This window comes from Orbicella faveolata, unplaced genomic scaffold (genome assembly GCF_042242905.1).
Source record: "Orbicella faveolata isolate gen_17 unplaced genomic scaffold, um_ofav_v1 contig_26, whole genome shotgun sequence".
Lineage (NCBI taxonomy): Eukaryota > Metazoa > Cnidaria > Anthozoa > Scleractinia > Merulinidae > Orbicella > Orbicella faveolata.
In genome coordinates this window covers 15,603,570-15,627,274 of record NW_028301554.1, presented here as the reverse complement: position 1 = coordinate 15,627,274, position 23,705 = coordinate 15,603,570, and the positions used below count along the sequence as shown (strand labels likewise).

General features: G+C 39.2%; 1 protein-coding gene across 1 annotated transcript in view; it reads left to right on the top strand.

The window, feature by feature from the left end:
- Positions 1-16,047, top strand: part of LOC110044115 (uncharacterized) — a 169,446-nt gene extending 153,399 nt beyond the window's left edge. The window contains exons 17-20 of the mRNA XM_089296221.1: positions 1,328-1,492; positions 2,619-2,801; positions 10,928-11,094; positions 14,080-16,047. Coding sequence (XP_089152347.1) covers positions 1,328-1,492; positions 2,619-2,801; positions 10,928-11,094; positions 14,080-14,358 — 794 coding nt within the window. The 3' untranslated portion in view covers positions 14,359-16,047. The remainder of the gene's footprint in view (positions 1-1,327; positions 1,493-2,618; positions 2,802-10,927; positions 11,095-14,079) is intronic.
- The last annotated feature ends 7,658 nt before the right edge of the window (positions 16,048-23,705 follow it).

Genomic DNA, 23,705 nt, shown 5'->3' with positions numbered 1-23,705 from the left:
CATTTGTCACGGCTTTGTGTTAGTTGTCCCCTGTTAGAAAACAAAGGTCTTCCAAAGCTTTATTCTTTTTTCATCAACACAGAAGCAAAATAAGTGACATACTCGACAACTTCCTCTCGTCCGGTGTTTGACCCTTGTGAACCTTCGTATGAGCCTATACTTAAGTTATATTGAAGGCATTAAACGTTGAAGGTTAGATATTTTCTTTTAAATTATACGCACAAGTCTTCGTATTGACCCACTGAATTTTAAAATCCTTCTTGTACACAAATCAGACTAGAAAAAGTAAAAGTAAAGCATGTAGTATTAACGCGCACGCATTTATGGAGATCATCGTAAGGAACGTTCCGCTGATTCCTCGAACCGTATAGACATCCGAAAAAACCCATGGGGTTTGCTTTTGTCTGAAAAACCTCTTGGCTTAACTCTTTATACATATTGAGAATATGGAACAAACTCGATGTAGTCATCAAATAAACTTTAAAGGACTCTTAACATCATGCAAGGATGCAAATGGACTAATGTGCGATGGGTTATACTATCAGAGGACTTCTTGCATCTGAGACTAAAGGACTTAAAGGAGGTCACTCCAAAAAACATATATTTTTTGTCAGCGCTAATAAAAACCTTGCACTAAGTTCAGCCACTCACCGAAGTTTCAGCCTCTAAAGTGCAGGTTTTCCTTATGAAATTCGAACATCGTTGGCGCCATTGTGAACAGTACTCATCGGCCAGGCCGCGTTTTCTTGACGTCATTCGATCCGAGAGTTTTTGTCTAAATGGCTTCCGAAGAGCCTTTTAACTACCACTCTGGGTTATGGCTGCTCTTGAGCCATAATATTTTGAGCCAAAAATGCTCCAAACTCCGAAATGATAGCATTGAAGATAGTGAAGTGGATACTCGCTTGGAAAAAAATAGATTTTGCTGACGTTGCGAACGATGCCAAGTCAGTTGAAGGTTTTTCTCCTTCCCGCCAATTTCGAGTCGGGCGGAATGACGTCACATAAACACGGCCTGACTGCCAAGACAGTTTCAAAATGGCGGCCTCCGAAGTCGATCTTGCAAGACGAACTTCTTCAGGAAAGCAAGCACTTCAGGGGCTGTAGCTTCGGTGAGTGGAAAAGCTTAATGTTTACTTGCTATAGGCAAAGACAAAAAAAGTAAGCATTTTGGAGTGAAAGGAATTGCTTTCTTTCAGAGGATTCAAGGTACCATGTGGACAGCTCTGTGTATTCTGGTTTTCTCATAAAAAAGCCTAGAATCATTTCTCGCGAGAAAACAACTAAGACTCATGCCTTTGAAACACCGTGTAATTTCTTTATTTAGTTTATTGTCTCCCTGGTTACTATGGATTGGCAAATGGAACTTGTACGCAGTGCCCCGTTGGTACATACCAGCCAGATGAAGGAAGCACTGAATGCGTCACGTGCCCATTCCGAAATTCATACACCGAACCAGGAGCAGTCCGAGAATCCCAGTGTATCGACAAATGTGAGTTTTAACATGTTTTCAAATGGCTCCTTTGCTTAATTTTTTTTTTTAATTGAACAACTTTTTCCACTAGGCATCTTTTAAATTCGGCTTTAGTTAAGCCATAATATAAAATATTATTTGTCCACTCTACAAGGACCAATCTGAAGGAAAAATTAAATGGCCGCTGTAAAAAGGTGGCTATTGCGGCGAGGTGGCCGTTACTATGCGTCGGACTGAATTGCTAACCTCGTACCCACAGTCTTCCTTCCCCTTGATCAGCGTTCAGGGCACTAGTGACCCTGGAAAGTTCTGATCGGACGTCCGAAAATGTTGCATGCCTAACTGACAGACACGTGGCTAAATCGAGTCGCTGGGTTTTACTTCCGCTCATTTCTACTCAGTGTTTTTAAAGGGTAGACCATTCGACTTTTGAGGAGGGGAGGGGGGGGATTTTGACAAAATTATCTTGCAAGCATAGTTGTACCAGAAAGAAAATTCACGCTCACGAACATTGACGGAAAAAAAATACGCACATTCAGGGAGCCCAAGAAAAGCATGTTATACCAAGAAAAAATATATCATACAAACACACCTCCCATTTTTTTTTTCTACTGCATGAAAGGATAAAAAATATTGTACCTGTACCAAATCACCCATAAGCCCGTCAGAAGTTAAATGGCTCACTCCTTTAACCAATCAAAATCGAGCCTTTAAAAAACTCTCACTAGTCCCTCATTTCCTCAAGCTTGTGCAGTAAGGAACCAAGACTCGGGGAACGTTATTGCTGAACAGCGTTAAAAGGAGAGTTTCACGTTTGGGCGAATGCCCAAGGTATCACCTTGGCCCATTTGATGTCGATGTTTCTAAAACAATTGAAAGTGAGCTCTTGCGAGAAATTTTTCTTTGGCAGGTTTCGTGAAATTTGGGCACCAGTCAATCTATTGGCACAAATAATTTTGGTCTGTGACTGCTGAACTACATGTAACTCTGTAAGAGAGCGCAAAAGCTTCTTTGTTCTCACCCCAAGGCTTGCACATGCGTTGGATCGAGAAACAGTCTATCCCTTTAATTAACAAGGGCAAATGTAATGCTTAAGCCATTTTCTAGAAGTGAGTTAAGGTTTTTGTCATTTTTTCCTTTCTAGCCATACGCTGTAAGTCACCCGAGATCACTACAAAATATGCAGTGGCACCAAAAGAGATGAAGAATCTCTATCGCAGCGGTGAAACGATTGTTTTAAGCTGTATACCTGGCTACAGAGTTGTAGGGAATGGAACAAGAGAGTGTAACGAAGGGAACTGGACGACGATTGACTTTTATTGTGAGCGTAAGTACATACGTTCCTATAATATTAAGATCGAGTTTACCAGAGGACCAGGCAGGGGTGATACATGCCATCTCTCCTTTTTGGATGAAACTTTGCCAGATTGAAGTTACTACCCAACAACTCTAAAAGACAAAGTGGGCCGGCTTGGTGATTTTTCCCTTAGGAGTTAGACCACCCCCTCTGGTTTTTTGCCCAAAATCCAAAAAATGTCACTAAAATAAGCATCAAATTTAAACACCGCTCCTGCTTACAGAATACATTGAATTTTATTGGTATTTCACACAAATAAAGATTGGACCTATCTTAGTTCACACCAGGAGTTTCAAGTCATTTGAAGTGACAGGTGCCAATCAAGGAATGTTATTTCCTACCCATGTCACGCAACATTTAGCTCTAAGGCAAATTAGCTCAAATTCTAACTCAAATATTGCTTAAGTCTAACTTTCTAAATCAAAACTAATTTCATCGCAGTTTACAGTCACCCTTGGCCTGATGAAATCAAGAATAAAATTTTTGGCATCTGTTATTTTTTGGTAACAAAAGCTGTTCAAACAACATGACAAGAAACTAGTTTTAACAAAGAGACAAGGGCGAAATCTAAAACTATTAGATACTATAGAATCAGTTTATCAAAGTTTTTCTATGTTAATGTCATTAACAAAGTCTTTAAATAATATTTAGGGCAGTGGAAGCTCAATGAATGCAAAACTCTTTGCAATACCCCTTAACCCTCGGATGTACCAGGGGGGGTTGGGGTTGGATGCCATCCCCCAACAAGGTATTTTCAAAATTTTCAAGACGATTTACTCTAAGGGGCTGAAACTTTCAGTAGCTGTTCATTCATCCTTCACGAATATTTTGATATGTCAATTGTGTGTCCATTATTTTTTGTTTCCATAGCAACCCCTAGTTTCATGTAGGTTTGGCCAAAAATCAACTTTTTTGACCTAATTCTGTATTTTTTCCCAGTTTTCTTCATCAATCATTTGACATCATAAGACGTCACAACCAACAAATACGGTATCATTTTGTAGAACAAGCTCAGGGCTATCTAATCAATGTATATTTATTTCGCTGTGCTAAACAGAGCGTAAATCCAAGAGGGTTCCATCCATTTCCCCCTTCTACCACGGTGGGGGTGCTACTTAGCTTGTGCATCCGAGGGTTAAAATAACAGTGCAAAACACCTCAATTCTATTTGTACAATTTAAATATGGGAATAAAGGGCCATGATATTTAAATTCTAAAACATTGACTAGTTAGATGTGAGTTTTTCTGGGCAAATCTCACTTTTTAGATTACCTTTGAAACCCTGCTCGATCATCACGGGCGGTTCACATGCTTGATGTTGCAATTGATTATTGTCAACTCTTACTTTACACTCGGCATACAGACTCATCAATGCTGAGACGTATTCTTTGCTGATATTATTGTTTGCCCTCATATATTAACTCTTGAGCTCACCCAATGAATATTCATTTCATGCGAATCGAGTTAAAAAACATCTATGATTTTTTTTTTACTTTGCTGCATCAGGAAGGCAAGTAAATCTTAATTGGTATAAAGATAAACGTTGTGCATATAATTTTGAAAGCATGGGAACAAGAACCAAAGACCTTGATCAGCAGCAAATAATATCACCAAGTGATAATTAAAAGTTTGTTGTTGTTATTATTATTATTTATCATATTTAATTACATTTATTGTTGTTATTTATTATTTATTACCACTGCGCAAGGGATTTCAATCTCTATTTATAGATGTGTACACTTCAATGATAAGAATGGCTTCGACGTTTTGCTCAATTGTAACTTTTTGGAAAGAAAAGCTCGACAATACCAGATGTTACCTTTGTTCTCATCTCATCCACTCACTTGCCAGCCTTAAAGAGTGCACAGGCATTAAGATCGTCAGATATGATTTCAGTGATCCACAGGCTGGAAAGGACCTCTGTGACACAAGAATTGCCACAGTGCAGAGCCATGTGCGCTGTAACATAAATGAAGGCCACGACATTAAAAGTGCTAGTGATATCCAATGACGGGTTGAAGGGTGTCAGGCATCAATAGTATTGTTAAGACTCAAGAGTCAGGCCAGACCATGAAGCACAATGTCTGGGATCCTGTCTCTAAATTTTTTTAGCTTAAGGTCCGGAGGTTTGAAAGTGTAGAAGGCTAATGATATGGGCCCTGGTAAACGTTTTACACCTGCACACGAGGAATGGATTTAGAAGACCTCGAGGGCCTACAGACTTATGCATTGAGCAGCCCTTAAATGTACTGCAAGAGAGACTGCTACTTTTACAGCCAAGAGTTTGACGTGTCAGCTCCAACAGCCTCAGTCTAGGCATAGTTAATAGAAGGGGATTATTAAGAAACTCAACAAAGTTCTTTGTTGTATGTTTTTGTTCTCTTTTTTTGGCCTTGACCGTGCACAAAAGACAATTGTTGTATACTACTGACCGAGTAACTGACCAATAGAAACGTTTTGGTTATGTAATTCATGCATAGTGTATGGGCGCAAAAAAAGATTTTGCACGGTCGTGGACCTTCAAACAGAAATCTTGGCATCTTTGTTTGCTCCTTTGATGTTTGCCGGGCTTCACAACCATTCCCATCTGTTAGCTATGGTCTAGGACCTCGCAATCTATTGAAGGAGAGTCTCAAGTTGTCAAAGCTACAAGATTGTATTCTTCCTACCCTAAAGAGGGATTCACAAAAGCATACCAATCTTCTGCAGTCTGTAGAGACACATGGATGCAAGCGAACACCTAAAGAAGTTAGAGAGAGAAACAGCATAGACAGCATCACATGAGAAATCTCAAAGGGATGGGTCTGAAAACATCACGAAGAGGAGCCCGCTTTTCTGAGAAAGTGAACACACATCCGAAAAGAACATTCTTGGAAGGTGAGGGGACAGGACGAAAGTGTAGTGAATGAGTGCAGTAAGATGAGACTATGCAAGGCAGTAATGGCAGGAAAATGTCCAGCAAAGAGTAGCTTGCTGCAGACCAAATAGCCCAGTACTTCAGCATGTTGTCTGTAATGTACAGAAGTGGCCAACTAGCTATACACCAGGCTGATCTGAGTCCCTCTCAAGATGAGGCAGAAGAGATCTTGACCAGGCTTGCAGTACGAAGACAGTACTACTTGCCAGCTACTTTATCATCCACCATGTAGTATATGTAATACAGTCTTGTGACCGGAAAAAAACAAATCAGTTATTTTATAGGGCTATGGAGCTACGGATATACACAGGAGGTTACTGAGCAGAAAAGAAAACGATGGCCAAGAGCCAATCAAGCTTCTTGAGTGCCTAGAAAAATTTAAAAAGTTCAAACGGGCCAAACCTTACTAAACCTAAGGCACTGGTGCCTTGTATGTTGTCATGTGTGCTCGCTTAGACCCGAGGTTTTTCAGATAATTTCAGCTACTAGATCTTCTTGAGGCTCAATTTTTCCTCAGAATTGCAATTTTTTTCACACATCTTCTTACTAGCAGACATGCGATTATTTACAATGTTTTGTACTAACATCTTTCAGGTATAACCTTTATCTGCGGTCAATTCAGTATAGGAACTTTCAGAAGAAAAACGCATTTTCATAAAAGCTAGCTAAAGCTCAATCTTACAGTTCAAGTATTATATACAACTGTACGTGTTTACCAAGATTTACTTGCATGCCTGATGCAGCAAAATGAAAATTTCAACGGTTTCTTGAACTCGGAATGAGAGCAAACAATAATTTCAGCAAAGAATACTTCTCAGGATTGATGAGTTTGTATGCCGAGTGTAAAGTAAGAGTTGACATTAATCAATTGCAAGATCAAGTATTTGACCTGTAATGATTGAGCAGGGTTTCAAGTGTAATCTAAAAAGCAAGATCTGCCGAGAAAAACTCTCATCTAACTAGTCAATGTTTTAGAATTCAAACATCACGGCCGTTCATTCCCATATTTAGATTGTACGAATAGAATTTAGGTGTTTTGCTCTGCTATTTAACCCTTGGGCGTACAAGCTAACTCTACCCTCACTGTGGTATAAAGGGGAAATGGAAGGAGCCCCTTCTGGTTTTTGTTCTGTTAACGCACAGCGTACTAAACTTACATTGATTAGATAGCTCTGAGCTTGTTCTACAAAAATGATACCATATTCAATGGCTGTGACGTCATAATGTCAAATGACGTCATTTAACCCGCCATCGTGGATCCGCCATTTTGGATTTTTTTTACTTTAAAAGTCAAGAAATAACGGAAATTGATACAAAATCAAGCCAAAGTGCTTATGAAATGTACATATTGCTGAATTTCTGGAATCTGATGAAGAAAACTGGGAAAAAATACAGAATTAGGTCAAAAAAGTTGATTTTTGGCCAAACCTACATGAAACTAGGGGTTGCTATGGAAACAAAAAATAATGGACACACAATTGACATATCAAAATATTCGTGAAGGATGAATGAACAGCTACTGAAAGTTTCAGCCCCTTAGAGTAAATCGTCTTGAAAATTTTGAAAATACCTTGTTGGGGGATGGCATCCAACCCCAACCCCCCCTTGTACATCCGAGGGTTAAGGGGTATTGCAAAGAGTTTTGCATCCATTGAGCTTCCACTGCCCTAAGTAATATTCAAAGACTTTGTTAATGACATTAACATAGAAAAACTTTGATAAACTGATTCTATAGTATCTAATAGTTTTAGATTTCGCCCTTGTCTCTTTGTTAAAACTAGTTTCTTGTCATGTTGTTTGAACAGCTTTTGTTACCAAAAAATAACAGATGCCAAAAATTTTATTCTTGATTTCATCAGGCCAAGGGTGACTGTAAACTGCGATGAAATTAGTTTTGATTTAGAAAGTTAGACTTAAGCAATATTTGAGTTAGAATTTGAGCTAATTTGCCTTAGAGCTAAATGTTGCGTGACATGGGTAGGAAATAACATTCCTTGATTGGCACCTGTCACTTCAAATGACTTGAAACTCCTGGTGTGAACTAAGATAGGTCCAATCTTTATTTGTGTGAAATGCCATTAAAATTCAATGTATTCTGTAGGCAGGAGCGGTGTCTAAATTTGATGCTTATTTTAGTGACATTTTTTGGATTTTGGGCAAAAAAACAGAGGGGGTGGTCTAACTCCTAAGGGAAAAATCACCAAGCCGGCCCACTTTGTCTTTTAGAGTTGTTGGGTAGTAACTTCAATCTGGCAAAGTTTCATCCAAAAAGGAGAGATGGCATGTATCACCCCTGCCTGGTGCTTTGGTAAACTCGGTCTTAAGTATTTCATTAAGCATGGAGGGTGAGATGGACAAATACATATTGCAACAACCTTAAGAAAACTGCCCTAAGAAAATACGCGCACCGATTGGTTAAAAATCGTATTTCTATTTAACAATTCGATTATGAGCTCGATATTTCTATCGTGTGATATTTGACGAGGGCGCAGCCCGAGTCAACTATCACGCATAGAAATCGAGAGGGAATAATCTAATTGTTTTAGTATAAATCTACTAGTCGTTCAAACTTTTAACTAAGTCGTCTTCACAGACACTTCGAAAACGCCAAGAAGCGGCCGTCATTTTGTTAACAAGGGTGCATTGCTACGCAACTATCTATCACAGAATAGATAGTGAGTGGGGTAGCCAATCAGAGAACGGCATTCATGATAGAACGCTAGCAGATTTATACTAAAACTTGATAGAAACACGGTACCTGTTTTCTATTTCTTAAATAGTAATGCTTGGGAGACGTAATAATGCTCCAAGTCGTTGTATAAACACCGGGTGGGAAAAAGACGATCGAGGGTATTACATTACGCAGCGCAAAAGGGTTCTAGGAGGGATGTAAAACGTCCCTTCGAGGGGCCTAAAATGATCTCGCTCCAGACAACTTCGGCTAGATTTTTTGTGAGCCTGATAAATAGCGATTGGGTACGAATCAGCACACTTTCAGAGCACCATTTCAGCGTAACATTGAATGCAAAACAAGGCAGAGATTTTATTTTTTCCCAAGAGGGTGCGGTAACCAATAATGCATTCTGATTGGTTCTTAGCGCGGTCCGGATGTTCCTATCTCTGGCCACGGTCATGGTAACGGCGGGTAACAGTTCGAGTGAAATTGTCGTGTTGGTCAATTTTCGTGAGTGAATTAGCGGTAATCGTCGACCTTTGCCATTTTTACACTTCCATCAACGATTAATCAACGCAAGTTTATCTCTATTCTCTTTTAAATGGCAGGGAAAGTCACTGTAAGTAAATTCAATTGAATATTTTTAAGTTGTGAGAGTTGTGTTTTTCTCGCCACACAATTTTAACCCTTTGAACACCAACTACGCATATATGCGTAATTAATATGGTCGTGCTCTTTGTACCACCTTTGACGTCATTAATTTAAATGTCATCAGATATTCTTGATAAGCAGATAGTAGCACTAGGCTAGGCCTTTCCGCACAATGGTCAAGTTTAGATATCGACGACATTCCGACGTTGCAAATCGAAAAACAACGTTGCTAGTTTTGGTGCAAAAACGGTGGTAAAATGGTCCACAACGCCTATGATTGATCAAGGTCCATTTCTACGCTTCACCCGTAATTAACATCCAACTTTTCACAGTAGCCAGAAAGAACATACAATACAAAAGGTAGCCAGTGTAAAAGGACCGAGAAAAACAGAAAGGAAAGGGGGAACAAACAAAATTGAGAACGGTTAATGGCAAAAAAAAAAAGAAAGAAAAAAAAAGAATTCCAAATTATTGGCTTATGCGTTTGCCCGGAATTGAAATTTTGCTCAATTTTGTACCTAATCCTCGAAAAATCTCTCCTTTTAGTAAAAAAAAGCTTTCTTAGCAAAACTTAGGCTTATTTAGCGTCATGGCAGCTAAAAAACCTGACTAAACGGTTAATATCAGTATTTTTTGGCGAAAGTTTGGAATTCAAAGGGTTAAGCAAAAAAGTCAATTGCAGTCGAGTTTACCTCGCTGATTGTTGTTGTATTTAAGAGAATCTCTGTGGAATACACTTAACGGATTTCTTCGCTTTCTGCTACTCAATTTGCGGTAGAAAAGTCTGATTTCGAGTGATTCGTAACGACTGATAGAAATTGTTTTTGTAGTAAGACTTCAAACTCTGCACGAAATTTCACACCGGAAAAACAATTTTGGAGAACTTAACTGTTGAACTAGATGAAACTAACATAAAGTAGTTTGAAATAAATCTGTTCTTTAATACATCTTTCTTTGTCTAGTATCTGAGTTACTCGCTTGTTCGCTGGTTAGATTTTTTACGATGGCCCGTAAGCCAATTTAATGACAAAGTTGCGTAAACAAACACACTTGTAAGCCAACTTACCGCAGGAAAAAATAAATATGTTATTTGCCGGCTTGGGGTCGGTTCGAAGAGTGGAAAACTGTGATCTCGGCTTGAAAATGCTGCCCTCGGCCTGCAGCCTCGGGCAGCTTTTCAAGACCTCGGTCACAGTTTTTCACTATACGGACCTCCCACCCGGCAAATGACATATATATATTAAACAGAAATGATTTCTCTGCATGGCTAAATTTATCTCTTTTAGAAGACTTGGCCTGATTTCAAAGTTTTCATATCTTGTATAACTAATCATTTTGCCTTCTTCCGTGTCCTTTCATATATAATCGTTTGGGGTGACCATATGGCTTCTCCTCCATCCTAGCATTAGCACTGCACTGATGAGGCCCGGAAGGCCGAAACAGTACTGTCTGCAGTTAGTTATATATACATGTATATATAAAAGCGTACAACACTAAAACCTTTACCACCTGAGGACGACCTCTCCATTAGCAAGTTAGAATCAATAGAATAATCTTCACAACACATCTTTCAAAGGTCAAGTTTAATCATTTCGAAATACAGTGAAACCCCGCTCTACGGACACCCGCTTAATACGGACGCCTGCTTCTAACGGACAGTTTTCTTTGTCCCGACAACTAAAAAGCTCATATATTTTCTCTTAAATTAGCCTGCTTAATACGGACACCCGGATAATGCGGACACTTTATCATGTCCCTTTGGTGTCCGCATTAACGGGGTTCCACTGTACCTTAAGGTTATCATTCTTTCCTTTGACAGACGTTAATGTGTATGTATTGACTGTTTCAACGCAGGAACCTGCTTTCCACCCTGGACCGAGTTGAAGAAGCGTTGTTACTTGGTAATCGAATCTCAAACAATCAGCTGGAAAGACTCACTCGCCAAGTGTCAGAATCTTAATTCGCATATGGTGACGATATCCTCAGAGGAAGAAAATAAGTTCACGGGTCAGCTCACTAAGGTACAGTGAAACCCCGCTCTACGGACACCCGCTTAATACGGACGCCTGCTTCTAACGGACAGTTTTCTTTGTCCCGACAACTAAAAAGCTCATATATTTTCTCTTAAATTAGCCTGCTTAATACGGACACCCGGATAATGCGGACACTTTATCATGTCCCTTTGGTGTCCGCATTAACGCGGTTCCACTGTAATACTTTGTTAGGTTTTATACGAGGTCAATAACTGAACATGCAAGGGAACAAGTACGCTTTTTACGTAGCACCCCGCAAATGGAACACTGAAAGAAAATCAGCAATGCAAAATAAAAACTGTTCACGCTTTTCTCCCATAGAAACCCCAGTTTTAGCATCTTTATTTTAGTGGGATTATGCAATATTATTGCATAATCACACATAGTCATCGGCCTATTGCAGATTTAAGGATTTTATGAAACCTGAGAATCTTTCCCCCGATGATAATTAATAGTTAATGAACATAGCGAAAATTCGCCCGATGAGAGTTAATAGGTAATGAAGATATAAAGAAAACTCGAGACGAAATCGGATCGTCACATTTACAAGGCAGCAGACAAGATGATATTTGAAATGTAAACCCCCTTTGCTTCTAGTCAAATCCTATCTAAACAGCTCAAACAGGTCCAGGACCAGAGGTAAATAACAGTGCATTTATGTTACATGAATGTAAATGGTTATGTTATTGCTGATACGGTGTTCCGGTCCCCTGTGCTAGCGAGAAGATATTCATGAATGCAAATCAAATAGGAGCTTTAAAATTGCTTACAGGCCAAAATTTGACCTTGTTCTTTTGTTTTTAAAGCGGTGATGCGGTTAATAAAATCATAACTTGCGGTGTTGCGGTGATCTCATACCCTTCGGTGTGCGATGTTTGTGTTTTTCACGTTACGGTGTTTGGTGAAATAAAGTTATTTGCGGCTCTGTGGTTTCTTGTTCGACCTTTCTCAGACGTAAATTTAGCATCCAAACTTCGTTAATCCGTGCTAATTTATGACAAACGCGTACCGTTGTTTTTTAACAAAATACAGACCAACACTGTCTAGTTAATCTTCAATATGCTTCAGCTGCCAATCCGAGACTGTTTTCATTAATACAAAAGTTGACAAGTAACTTTACCTCTGCCACGATGCACCCGGAGCTACACTGAATTAATTATTGACTGCGTAGCTTTTTTAGCTGATTTATGGGCATCAGCAGTATCAACATGTAGGTAATGAAAAGCGTTGTGACGTGTTTATTTCAGGGAAAATTGTTAACGCCACCCGAGGCAATAGAAAGTTAACCAAGGTAAACGTTCGATTTACCTTGTGATCAGGCATGGTTTAGGTCGGTAACCAAGGCCGAGATGACAGATATGTCCACTTGGAGTCGCATGGTATCTCGCACCCTGTGGTTAGCGAAGTCATTAAAAGAGCTTCCTCCCTCAGCCATTTCTGAAAGTTGCGCAGTTTTGGAATTTGAATCACCTGGTTAGCAGGTTAAATGAATGAAAACAGAAGTCACATTTAACTAGAGAATGTTGGTCTGTAAACAAACACATCTAGAAATAATGCAAGTGAACATATGAAAGATCATATATATGAACTGCCGAGAAAGATATGAAGACATGACTGATCATCGCAGTTATACACACAACTTAAGCAATTGTGAAATTAAGGCCTGAAAAAAAAATTCAGGCCTGAATGGGATTCAAACCCATGACCTCTGCAATACCGGTGCAGTGGAACTGGAAGCTGATCATGTTGTGAGTTCATAATATACCCATAGACGGTGAAGAATGCAAGTAAATATATGAAAGATCATATAATTGATAGCTCAGTTGATAATAAGTTATCCTTTATTCCTCATGTTTAGGAATAATGTTTTTAAGAGGGGAAAGAGCCCTCATTTAAAGTATACTTTCTCTAACAATTCATAGACATGAGGAGTAAAGGATAACTTATTATCTAAAGTTACACTCAAAATTCTTAATGTACCATGAGTTACAATAGAATTATCCTTCAGTAGAAAGTTATATGTATATTGGGTTGTTCCCAGAATCATTGCTTGCGTCTTTAAGGCATTAACTTGTAGAAAATTTTCAGTAACCCAAGAGGATAAAACATCTTAGATCTCTATGGCTGAATTAGCGACTACAAAATTTGGAAACCAAGCTTACCCTACAGAAACACTCGCACAATCATTGAATTTGTCGTCCCCTTTCTCAAGAAAAATATTTTCTCAGAAATTGCTAAAAATATTTATTTAAAACAAAATCGAGAATTCAGCTGAAAATTGCTATCCTCCAGCGCACTTAAAAGGAACCAAACTACTTCTACTCACTGCTATCAATCAATAACTTGAGGATATGCAGTTTCTTTGATTTGGCGTAATTTAAAAAATGCAAAATGCAGTAAAATAAAGTCACATGAAAAGTAGTAACATGCCAGTACAATTTCTTTTCTCCACACATCAAAGGTCACAGCTTGGTAGCTGTACGTTTCAATTATTTATCAAATATTAACAATATTGGAAACTGAAGCGATTCAAGGTTTCTATAATTTCTCTTACGTCCACATCAATACCAATAGTTTACATGTATCTTAATACAGCACATGATAAAGATGTTATAGAACACATCAAAAATTCGAATTGCTTTAGTCTTTATAATTAAGGTGTACAGTAAAGATTGACCAAACCAACCTTCCCGTAGTAGTTACCGGAAAATGTAGTCGAGCAGAGAAAATAGTCCTCATAAACTGTATAAGCATTTTTTTTCTCTCTTGACAGTGGCTGCTCAATAGACCTTTCCCGCATTCCACTTCAGTGCGTTCGAACAATAGCTCCAGAGCGAGGTTTGGGTGCACATTTTCATACATTTGCTGTATTTTTGTCCACCCTGTTTGCTTGTTGGAATGCGGGAAAGGCCTATTGTTTAAAAGTTTCTCATCGACTTCATATTAATGCGCTTTGTCACAACTCAACTTTAGGTTTACCTGGAAGAGAAGGAAATGGGGCAGGTACAGATGTGGTTGGGGCTGAGAAGGATGCACACCAGGAGTCAATTTCAATGGGTGGACGGAAGCCCCTTGGAAGGCTACACTAACTGGACCCCAGGTGAACCCAACAATGCTAATGGTCGTGAGCTTTGCACCGAGATGTTAGTGTCGACGAAATTCTGGTTGAACAAGTGGAATGACGTGAACTGCGACGGTGCTGGTTACAAGACAATTACCGTTTGCGAGAAACCCTTACGAGAGCATGATTAAAGGCAATGATTTGTTTCCAGACACTTTTCAAACCTACTCCCCTTTCAGTTGTGGTCTTACCTATTTGGCTTCTACAAATAAAAGGATTATCAGAATCGGCCACTCCGCTGAACATGACATTCTGGTCATTAGTCCAAACTGTGCTAGACCCGTACAGTACATTTTCAAACTGCTATAACAAAAAAAAATGTAGGTGACCTCACGGAAACCTTCCTGAATTTCACTAGGACTTGATTTTTCCACTTGCTAAAGGAGTGTTCCTGGCACCTTCTTTTGCTTTCTACCTCAGTTTATATCGAGTGGGTTTTTAAGTGTCCGGATTCCGATCATTCTTAAGTGGGTTGTCAGGGAGGTTTATGAAGTACTGGTTTCTGTTTTTTATTGAAAGGGCTCTGGCCACGCTATTTTTGGTAAACTGCTGTTACAGACAAGCACGGATGAGTGAAGTTGGACCAAAGAGAAGTGGATTTCTAAATTTCTAGTTGTTGGAATGAAAGATGTTTCCCACCTAAAATTCTCTGTTATTGAGATGGCAATTTACTATAACCGTGTTGCTTATGTAGTTTGAGTCATAAGGCAGTATGTTACCAAGTGCGGCGTGACTTAAGAGCTTTAAAAATTAACGTTTGGAATGATTAGTTATTGAAAACAATGATTTTAAAAGAGTCCTTAAGAATGCTAGTTTTCTAGGAGGCTTTTAACAGTGACAGATCTGGGGACAGGTGCCTGGTTATTCCTTTTCTTCTCCGTATGCTAAAAATTGTACGTCCCGTAAGCCTGAAAAATTTCGCCCCTCGCCCCACCCCACCTGCCCTTTTTTATGTAAGGAAAAGTTCGCCCCTCCTTCAATCACGAAATTTCCTACCTTCACTTAGCCCTTATCCGGCCCCTTCCATTGGATTTGCCACTGTTTAAGACTCAGTTGTTAACCTGTTGTCGCTGATGTAGGTATATGTGTGCTTGGCTCACCCATCACAGTGGGTCAATTCCAATAGTTTTGAACAATAGGTAATTGTAACTTCATGTTTGTGTACTCCTCTTTCATCTTCCTCAGCAGGGGAAGGAAAGGGGAAGGGGAATTAAATTAAGTACACGACCAGCAAAATTATTCCCCAGAAAGCCTTATCATTCTCTTCAGTATTTTCAGATAAACATATGACAGAGCGAAAATGTGTTACATGTTGGTGCAGTGGCCTAACTGTGAGAGCGATGGACTTTGGATCAATTGATTTGGGTTCTAGACTGGCAGGGATCTGCCTGTTGTGGTGGTGAACAGGATATTTTATCTTCCCGGTGCACCTCCTAACCCAGGAGTATAAATGGGTACTGCTGTTGTCAGGTAAACCTGACAACAATTGTAGGAAGGTAGTCGGCAGGTGGACTAGTATCCCAACCAGGGGAAGGAGCAAACCTCCTAGCTGCTTTACGCTACGGAAAACGGAGTTAAGCCACTACGCTCCGAAATGTTTTACAAATTTGCTTTCTTTATTAGAGTGAACGTATTTGATTTGCATGAACAGTTTCTATACACTCTCTGTCACTAGAAGATGAGGGTTGTTAATGATTACCTAATGTATCAATTTACTAGTTTATGAAAGCGAAAGTTGCTCGACTTCTAGAAATGAATGACTGATTTCTAAAAGGTGATAAGTTTGAAATGTATTAATAAAGGGTTATCAGGTTATGATGGATTGTCTGAGGGATAAGTAGTGTTGTATCACGAAGTCGACTGAATGAAGTGGGTTAGCTCGTATTTTGCTCTCAAAAGAGAAATTTTGTAAACAGTCTTTTCACTCATCAGGGGGAAGACCTTTTTGCAGTCAAATCCACCATTTTGACAATGGGGCAAGTTGATCGCGAAATATAGAGTTCGTACACTGTATGGGAATCTCAGAGTTGTTGATGTCAAAAACTTTCAAATAGTGCAGAAATTAAATTTTAAGAAAAACGCACAAAATTGAATTTGTGTGCTATATATAAATCGTTAACTTACGATATCAGGTAAATTATGACTTTAAATGTGAAATTATAGGATTATAACAGTACTAAGTAAGGAATATGAAGTGGATATTTCATTGTTCGCATTAATGCTGGCGCCCAAGGAGAGGACGTTTGTGACAGAGTGCAGCATTTCATCCGGAGGAAGAAACAAAAGTGTTAAGAATGTATATAACACAAGGGAAACATTTGACACAACACAAAATTGCATGTATGCAACTTTTCGTTCTCCATAGTCTCAAAACGGTTTCCAGATGCGCTCCCTCAGCCGTCATGCGAGTTTGACTAAAGTTATACTGGAGTGACGACGCCAACTGCTTTAGGTTGGAAACTTCGTTTGTACTAAATATTCAATCAAGGATGCTCACTAAAGAATAGTACATGTCAAGATCTTGTTATCGTTTTTGTGGCTATGTGCTTTATTGTTATCCAGTTTTGACAGTTTTATTATACGTCGCTTGAACTACACTCCAAGATCGGACCTGTGACAAACATAATACCGCTAGGTTATTACGCACCACTTAGAGTAAGTTTGAGATATCATAAGTAGGCTTTACAGTGAGACCAGTTGTCGTATATTTATTGGGTAACTGGTCTCTCTTCATAGTGAGACCCAGGAAGGGGAGAGACCTAAAACTACATAGGCAAGAGGTAGTAGCATTTGGTGTGACAACTAACGAGACAGCAGGCCCATATCAGTAAGAATTTTTTTAAAGCTGCGTTTTCTGAGATGCTGTTTCCAGATAATGGAAACATTTGTGATCAAAAAGTTGAGGTTTTGAAAGGCGGGATCTTAAATTCCCCAGATAAACAAAAAAGGGTGGGCGCAACTATAACTTCACTCAAAGAAAATGACGCACTGTCACAGTCAAACCTAAAGGGTACTGAAAAGGTCATGATCGAACAGGGGCTACGGTGGCTTCTAACAAAACTTGTACATCACAGGATCGTTCGACCGCTGATGACTTGCTGTCAGGTTTAAGGAAAAAAATTCTTGTGCAAGTGAAGTCGGTGCGATAAGGCCACATTCTTTGGTGCAAAGCCGACCATCATTTGACCACGTGACTTTTCAATAGACCGTAAAAGATTTGGCCCACGCGATTGTTCTAACCGTTACCACCAGTTAGGTGCACCGCGAAAGATCTGGTTGAAATGATTTTTTCGTGCGTTGCAGCTGGTAACAACCGCTGCAAAAAAATTTCGATCACGATTTTCACACGCTTTGCGGCCCCGCCTCTATTTTCCAAGTAAATTCCAAGGAATTGAACCCTTTTAACAGGTCGCATCCAAGCACCACTCATACTTGAAATCAACAGGCTAGCAAGTTGATACCTGAATTACATGTTAGTAACATCCTCCGTCACATTACTTCAATTCGACTTCAGATTATCTTGTTACGTTTCTTGTGCAAGTAGTACTTACCTAACATATACTTCACGAACGGCGCATGCATGTTGAAAAAAATTGGCCAATTTTTTCAAGTTTGTCATTCTTTATCCATTTCGTTGCCGTTTTTTGCTAACTTTTTATAAGATTTCATTCAATTTGAACGGAATTTTGTAATCTCTGTGCATCTGTAATACATATTGTAACAAAGCTCTTTAAGCACTAACGCTATGATTACTTTTCTTCTAGCTCTACTACAGTATTTGATTAACACCAGTCCATAACTTACATGTAATTACATCATTACATCTGAATGTTACCCAAGAAATGGTTTCATACATGTACTTTAACTTCAACCAAGATTTGACACCTCTTTAAACAGACGTTCGTTCGCAACACAGAAGTAAACATAACGACCACACAACCAATTAATACTGAACTTACCCCTTTGATTTGTCTTTTGTTTTTATCAAAGTAAAAAATTCTACCATTTGGTGTCCTCTGCATGATATGGCCCAGCCAGGAGGCGGTAACTCTTCTGAAGGCGGGTATACCTACAAAGAACAAAAAAGAAAGTGACACACTTTTACCAAGATCAAATTATTGGTCGTGTAACAGAGGTTTAACTGTAATGTGATTTTTCTAGGTCCTGCATGTAACATTTATCACTTGAATTCCCATACAGTCTTTTGGCTTGTAATGCCATAATTATTGACACATAATGCATTAATTTGTAGAGCCTCTGATTACAAAATTACTGTCCAACCACGGCTAAAAGACACCTGCAAAGTGTATGAGGACACATCTGAATTTAAACAGGCTTTTCATCATGGCTGCAACAACATGCAAGCACGTACATAAATTAAACCACATTGCATGTATTTGTTTTAACCTTTTATAAGTGGACAGCTCTTATAAGAAGACACTTTTCTGTTTCTAATGGTGTAACTTACAAGAGTTTTAACTGTACTTGCTACCTGTTCATAATTTTCTTCCATACTCAATACGACTAGCAATTAAGAGTGTAATCTACAACTTGGCTATGGGATGTGGAAAGATGAAAAGAGACGCCTTGTTTCAAACAATAAGCAAACTTTTTCTATAATTAATAGGCTAAAAACAAAACAAAAAAAAAGAATTAAAATAGATCTACTAATTAATTAATTAATTAATTTACCCTGTTGCTTTGGAATGCATTTGTATAGCTTATTAAATTAATTTACATCTCAGCTAGGGCTTAGGCAAACTTCCTGAAGTATTCTTACTAATTGCCCAGCTAGCCACTTCATAACCCTTGTAACTTTTCAATTAATTGTTTGACAAAAAGCAAGCACATTAACTGGTTTCTTTCAGTATTTTAGATGACTGTTCCATACTGTCAACATTAAGGTACAATTGTGTTCTAAAATTCCTTTCTCATCTGCCATCATTTTTTTGCAATTAACCTTGAAGGTTAATTGATTCACTGGGGAATTGAGCTTTGGATGAAACACCATCAATCTATAAAAGAAAAGTGTACTACCGGTATATATTAATAGCGAAAAAAAAGTACAATAGGAATTAGCAATAGCACTGCATATATCAAAAAGCTAAATTTGTCCACCATTTGAAGATAAAATTGGAATCTAAATGTACAGTAAGTTGTTTTCAGTAGTTATGTCCAGGGAGAATAAACCAAAGGGGACCAGATTAGGAGCATTTAAACCCTACTCTAACACAAGAACCAATCAATAAAGTCAAAGTCAATGCTTTGTCTGGATCTGCTGTTTGAAACTGGGTATTACACTAGTTAGGATTAGGTTTATGGTGCTAATCGCCCAGGACAAGTGTGATCACTACACAATGCCATCCCTGCTGCCTTATACACAGTGACAGCTACTCTATATAGTACTCCATTGTGACCAAAGGGTTATCGACTTATCATCTTCACTTACAAACAAGAAAATTTTGAAATATATAGTTTGATAACTACATATAAATTGAAACCTGGGGCCACTATTAATAAAAGTTAAAACTAATTCAAACCACTGAGCATTTATATAGCACTAATTAACAACATTTTATATTATGAGCTTGAGATTTCTTACTGTGTGATAGTTAATGAGGATGCAGTTGTTGTCAACTCTCATGCATAGAAATCAGGAGCGAATAATCTTTTTGTAATCTAATAGTCTAAACTTCAAAACTTTATCTAAATCCTCTTCACAGACACCTCAAAAACCTGGCCAAAGAAGCGGACACCATTTTGTCAACAACCGCGCACTGCTAGGCTACTCGCTATCTACATGGACGACAGAATAGACATAGACAGCTGTATAAAGTCCATAGAACTTCAGTGCGTCATGTACTCCAAATGACAAGGAGGAGGAAGAGGAGGATGAAACTTGCATCGACATTGCATCGACAACAGGCAAGTTCACCTGCAACATCGAGGGCTCATCAAGCATACCCAGGCAGAGCAGGTGTTACAGGTTACAGCCCTTGATGTGGCCTTGCAAACTAGACTTGCAAAGATTAGCGGGAGAGAAAAACTACATGTAACATGGAAGGGGAGTGGATATGGACTTTGGGCCGACCTCTACAAAAGATATAGAGGGTATTGCATGGTCGCACAGAGATACGAAATTACTCTTCGAGTGCTGAAAAATGTTTCAAGAGTGAGCGTAGTGAACAAGCGAAATATTTTTCAACACGAAAAGAGAAATTTCGTATTTCCAAGCAGCAATGTGACGTTCTATTCATTATATCAACACCAATGAAATAGCAAACCATTTAACTTTCGCTGCGAAAGGTGCGATTTACCGTGTAACCATAGCAAGAAAACCCACCTCCCAGGAAATTCCAATCCCTTCTCTGGGGGAAAATGGATATTGTTTGGAACTACACAATAGTAGGCCACATAGCTATCATAGAATCGTCAAGAGTAGTCGTGCGGGATCATTGGGGACAGTGCCTGGTCCAATACTTAGAAATACTGACAACGGAGCGATCTGATAGGTTTATTTTAGTTACTGACCCTCTTAACTAACTTAGTTGTGTGATAAGAAATAAGTATTGGATGAGGTTTTTGTGATATCCAGAATAATCAACGTTGAGGTTGGGGTTATCAGCCGAAGCCGAAGGCTGCAGTTGATAACTCTTATATTGAATGCAAAAAAAAAAAATGGAAGGCATGTTTTTGCTTCTTTACTGACAGCAAGAAACACAAAACACGTGAACTTAACATAACTACCCTTAGAGATCATGGACGGCGGTCATACATGACATGATTACCTGTGACTTTGAGTGTCCTTGACATGATTATTGTATAATCTACAGCTAGATGATGTCACAGGCACTGATTTCAAAACTTCACTGTAAGCTTTCAGCCAATCACATAAGAGATGGTGAGTTCAATGTATATTAACATGGATCCCACTTGTCACTTGTATTTTCTTGGCAGTATGTATACACACTCACCTGAGGTTCGTGTGTATACCGAGAAAATGCAAGTGATTCGTGGAATATTCTTATTAAATTATTCATTTCTAGCTTTCTGACTGATTCACTGATTCTTGGTTACCAGCCATTCACGGGCTAAACTTCAGAATGCCCGGCCACTCTTTTGTGTCTTCTAATTCACACCCCGGGGGGGGGGGCACTGCCATATATGGGCTATATAGGTATGTGCCGCTGTGAAGGGTATGGTTTTCAAGCAGTTTACTCTAGGATAGGGTATATAAATCAGAGCGTTTGGGTCTAGAATAAGGTATAATTTTTCACAAAACTGACTAGTTGGTTGAAGATTTTATCTAGACAGTGGAAACCAGGAATTGCCACCCAAAAATATAAAAAAATCAAATCGGCAAGTTTAAATTTACGCCAATCAGCCTCAACATTGTCGATAGATGGGGGGATTTGGGGAGTTTACTCTAGTATAGGGTAGCAAAATTCAGCTGAACTAGCTCTGGTATAGACTAAGGGTTCCAGGGTCCCAGCAGCACATCTCCACCCAGAAATTCCCAAAGTACCCCCCCTCCCGGGATTCACGCCAACGTCCCGAAAAACCGACACATTATCGTTCCAACTCAGTTAGTGAAAACAGATTTTCAGTATAAAATTAAGTTTAGCTCTCCAATAAAGTTAGTTAACTTTCTCGTCCTCTCATACTTCAGTGAACTCGATCGATTTTGACAGGATTTTGAGCAACACAATCCGTAGCCTTGACATGGTGACAGCCGGTTAAACTTGCTTCGTAATAACTTAAACAAAGGATATCACTTTACAGCAACAACTACTTCAGATCTTCCCGCAAACCCTTCGTCGTTTGTCACGTTTTTTTCAAACTGTAGACAACTTTGGAGGTGATTATGACAAGATTATATTTCGGAAGAAAACTGTCCCGCTTGTTTTCCTGACAACTCAACGACGTGGCACATCTTCCCGCCTTTTTTAGGACTGTCGCTTCGTTTACATCACACTGAAATGTCCACATCATCCAGTCGAGTTTACCGGTACCCAAAAATGCCGGAAATTCGGTCGAAGAGTCGATCAGTAGGACAATTTTAGCTTGAGGGACGGGAAAATTTGAGTTGAAAGGTATTCAAAATTTTCTAACCGAAATATCCGAATGGAAATGACCTTACCATTTGCAATTCTTCACCGCCATCTTGGAACTCTTGAAATTATGATCAGGTAAAGTTCGTCCTACTTTCTCGGTAAATTGGGGATTGTTTCCAAACGCAACTTTCCATCAGGGATTTTCACTTACCTTCGACGAACCGGTTTTTCCGTGTAAATGGTAAACATCCGTGGAGGTTATACCAAACTCAGTGCCACCCGTAACCAACGTGGGCTCATGGAATAACTTTGCAGTCTCTCTTTTGCTCGAAAATTCGTGGGGAATAGCCAACGTCGTCCCCAGGGCCTTCTCCACTTTTCAAAATGGCGGGACGTTGCGCAAGAGGAACGCAACACCAGGGCGCTTTTCCCGCCCTGGCAACACCAGTGAGCAGTCAGTCGTGAGCAGGGCGCTTATATGTTACCCGGCCTTTTTCCGCCCTGGTCGTGAGCGTGCCAGCGTGATATGCGCAGCCGCGAGCCTTAAGCAGCGCGGGCGTCGGAAGACGAGCGAAAAGAGAGACTCCAATGGTCACATACCTTGTTTTGAATGCATGAAAGGCTATTGTGATGTTTTTTTTCAGTTCAAATGTTGAATTAGAGCCTCTACGAGTGATGGTTAAAATGATGAAGGTCCTCAGACAGACGAAGAGCAAGCAATTTTTTTAAAATAGGTACGACAGAAAAATAAATAAATTAATAATAACTATAAAATATATTTATTTTTATTCCTGGTTATAACGTCAGCCAGCCGTGATGACTAAGAAGAGCGTGTTTCGCCCATTTTTTTACAACGAGATAAATCTAATGGACCTTTTCGGCGATACGGCGGCCATTTCTGAATTCTTTTGTTTCAAATAGCTATTATGGGATGCTCAGTCATCAGGCCACGCCCATAGTCATGTGACTAATTCTGAAAAAATGCAAAGGCCCCCAGGCATGTTACTTTATCGGGATATTTTTCATTGATTTAATCTTTTTGTTTTAGTCTCTATTAAGCTATGCATAGATTTTTGTTTTATTACTAAAAAGGTCAGATTTGTTAAAATCTGAAAAAAATTATTTAAAGATATCGATGGATACGTCAGCATGGCGCACGTAACTAAAAATTTTGCTTTACTCCCCCTAGTTCATCGCAGGTCTCCCGCCCCCTCCCTCTCGGCATTCTGTTAGGTTAATTGCTATAACAGTTCTGGTACCCATTTATACTACAGGGTGGAGAGGGGCACATTCAGAGTAAAGTTTCTTGACAAAGCACATAACACTCTTTTTGTTCGCAGTCAAAACCGCGATGAACTGGTCTTTTACAACTTTCAGGCGTCCTAGATATAGGCACGTATCTTTACTGGCCATTTGACGTGAAA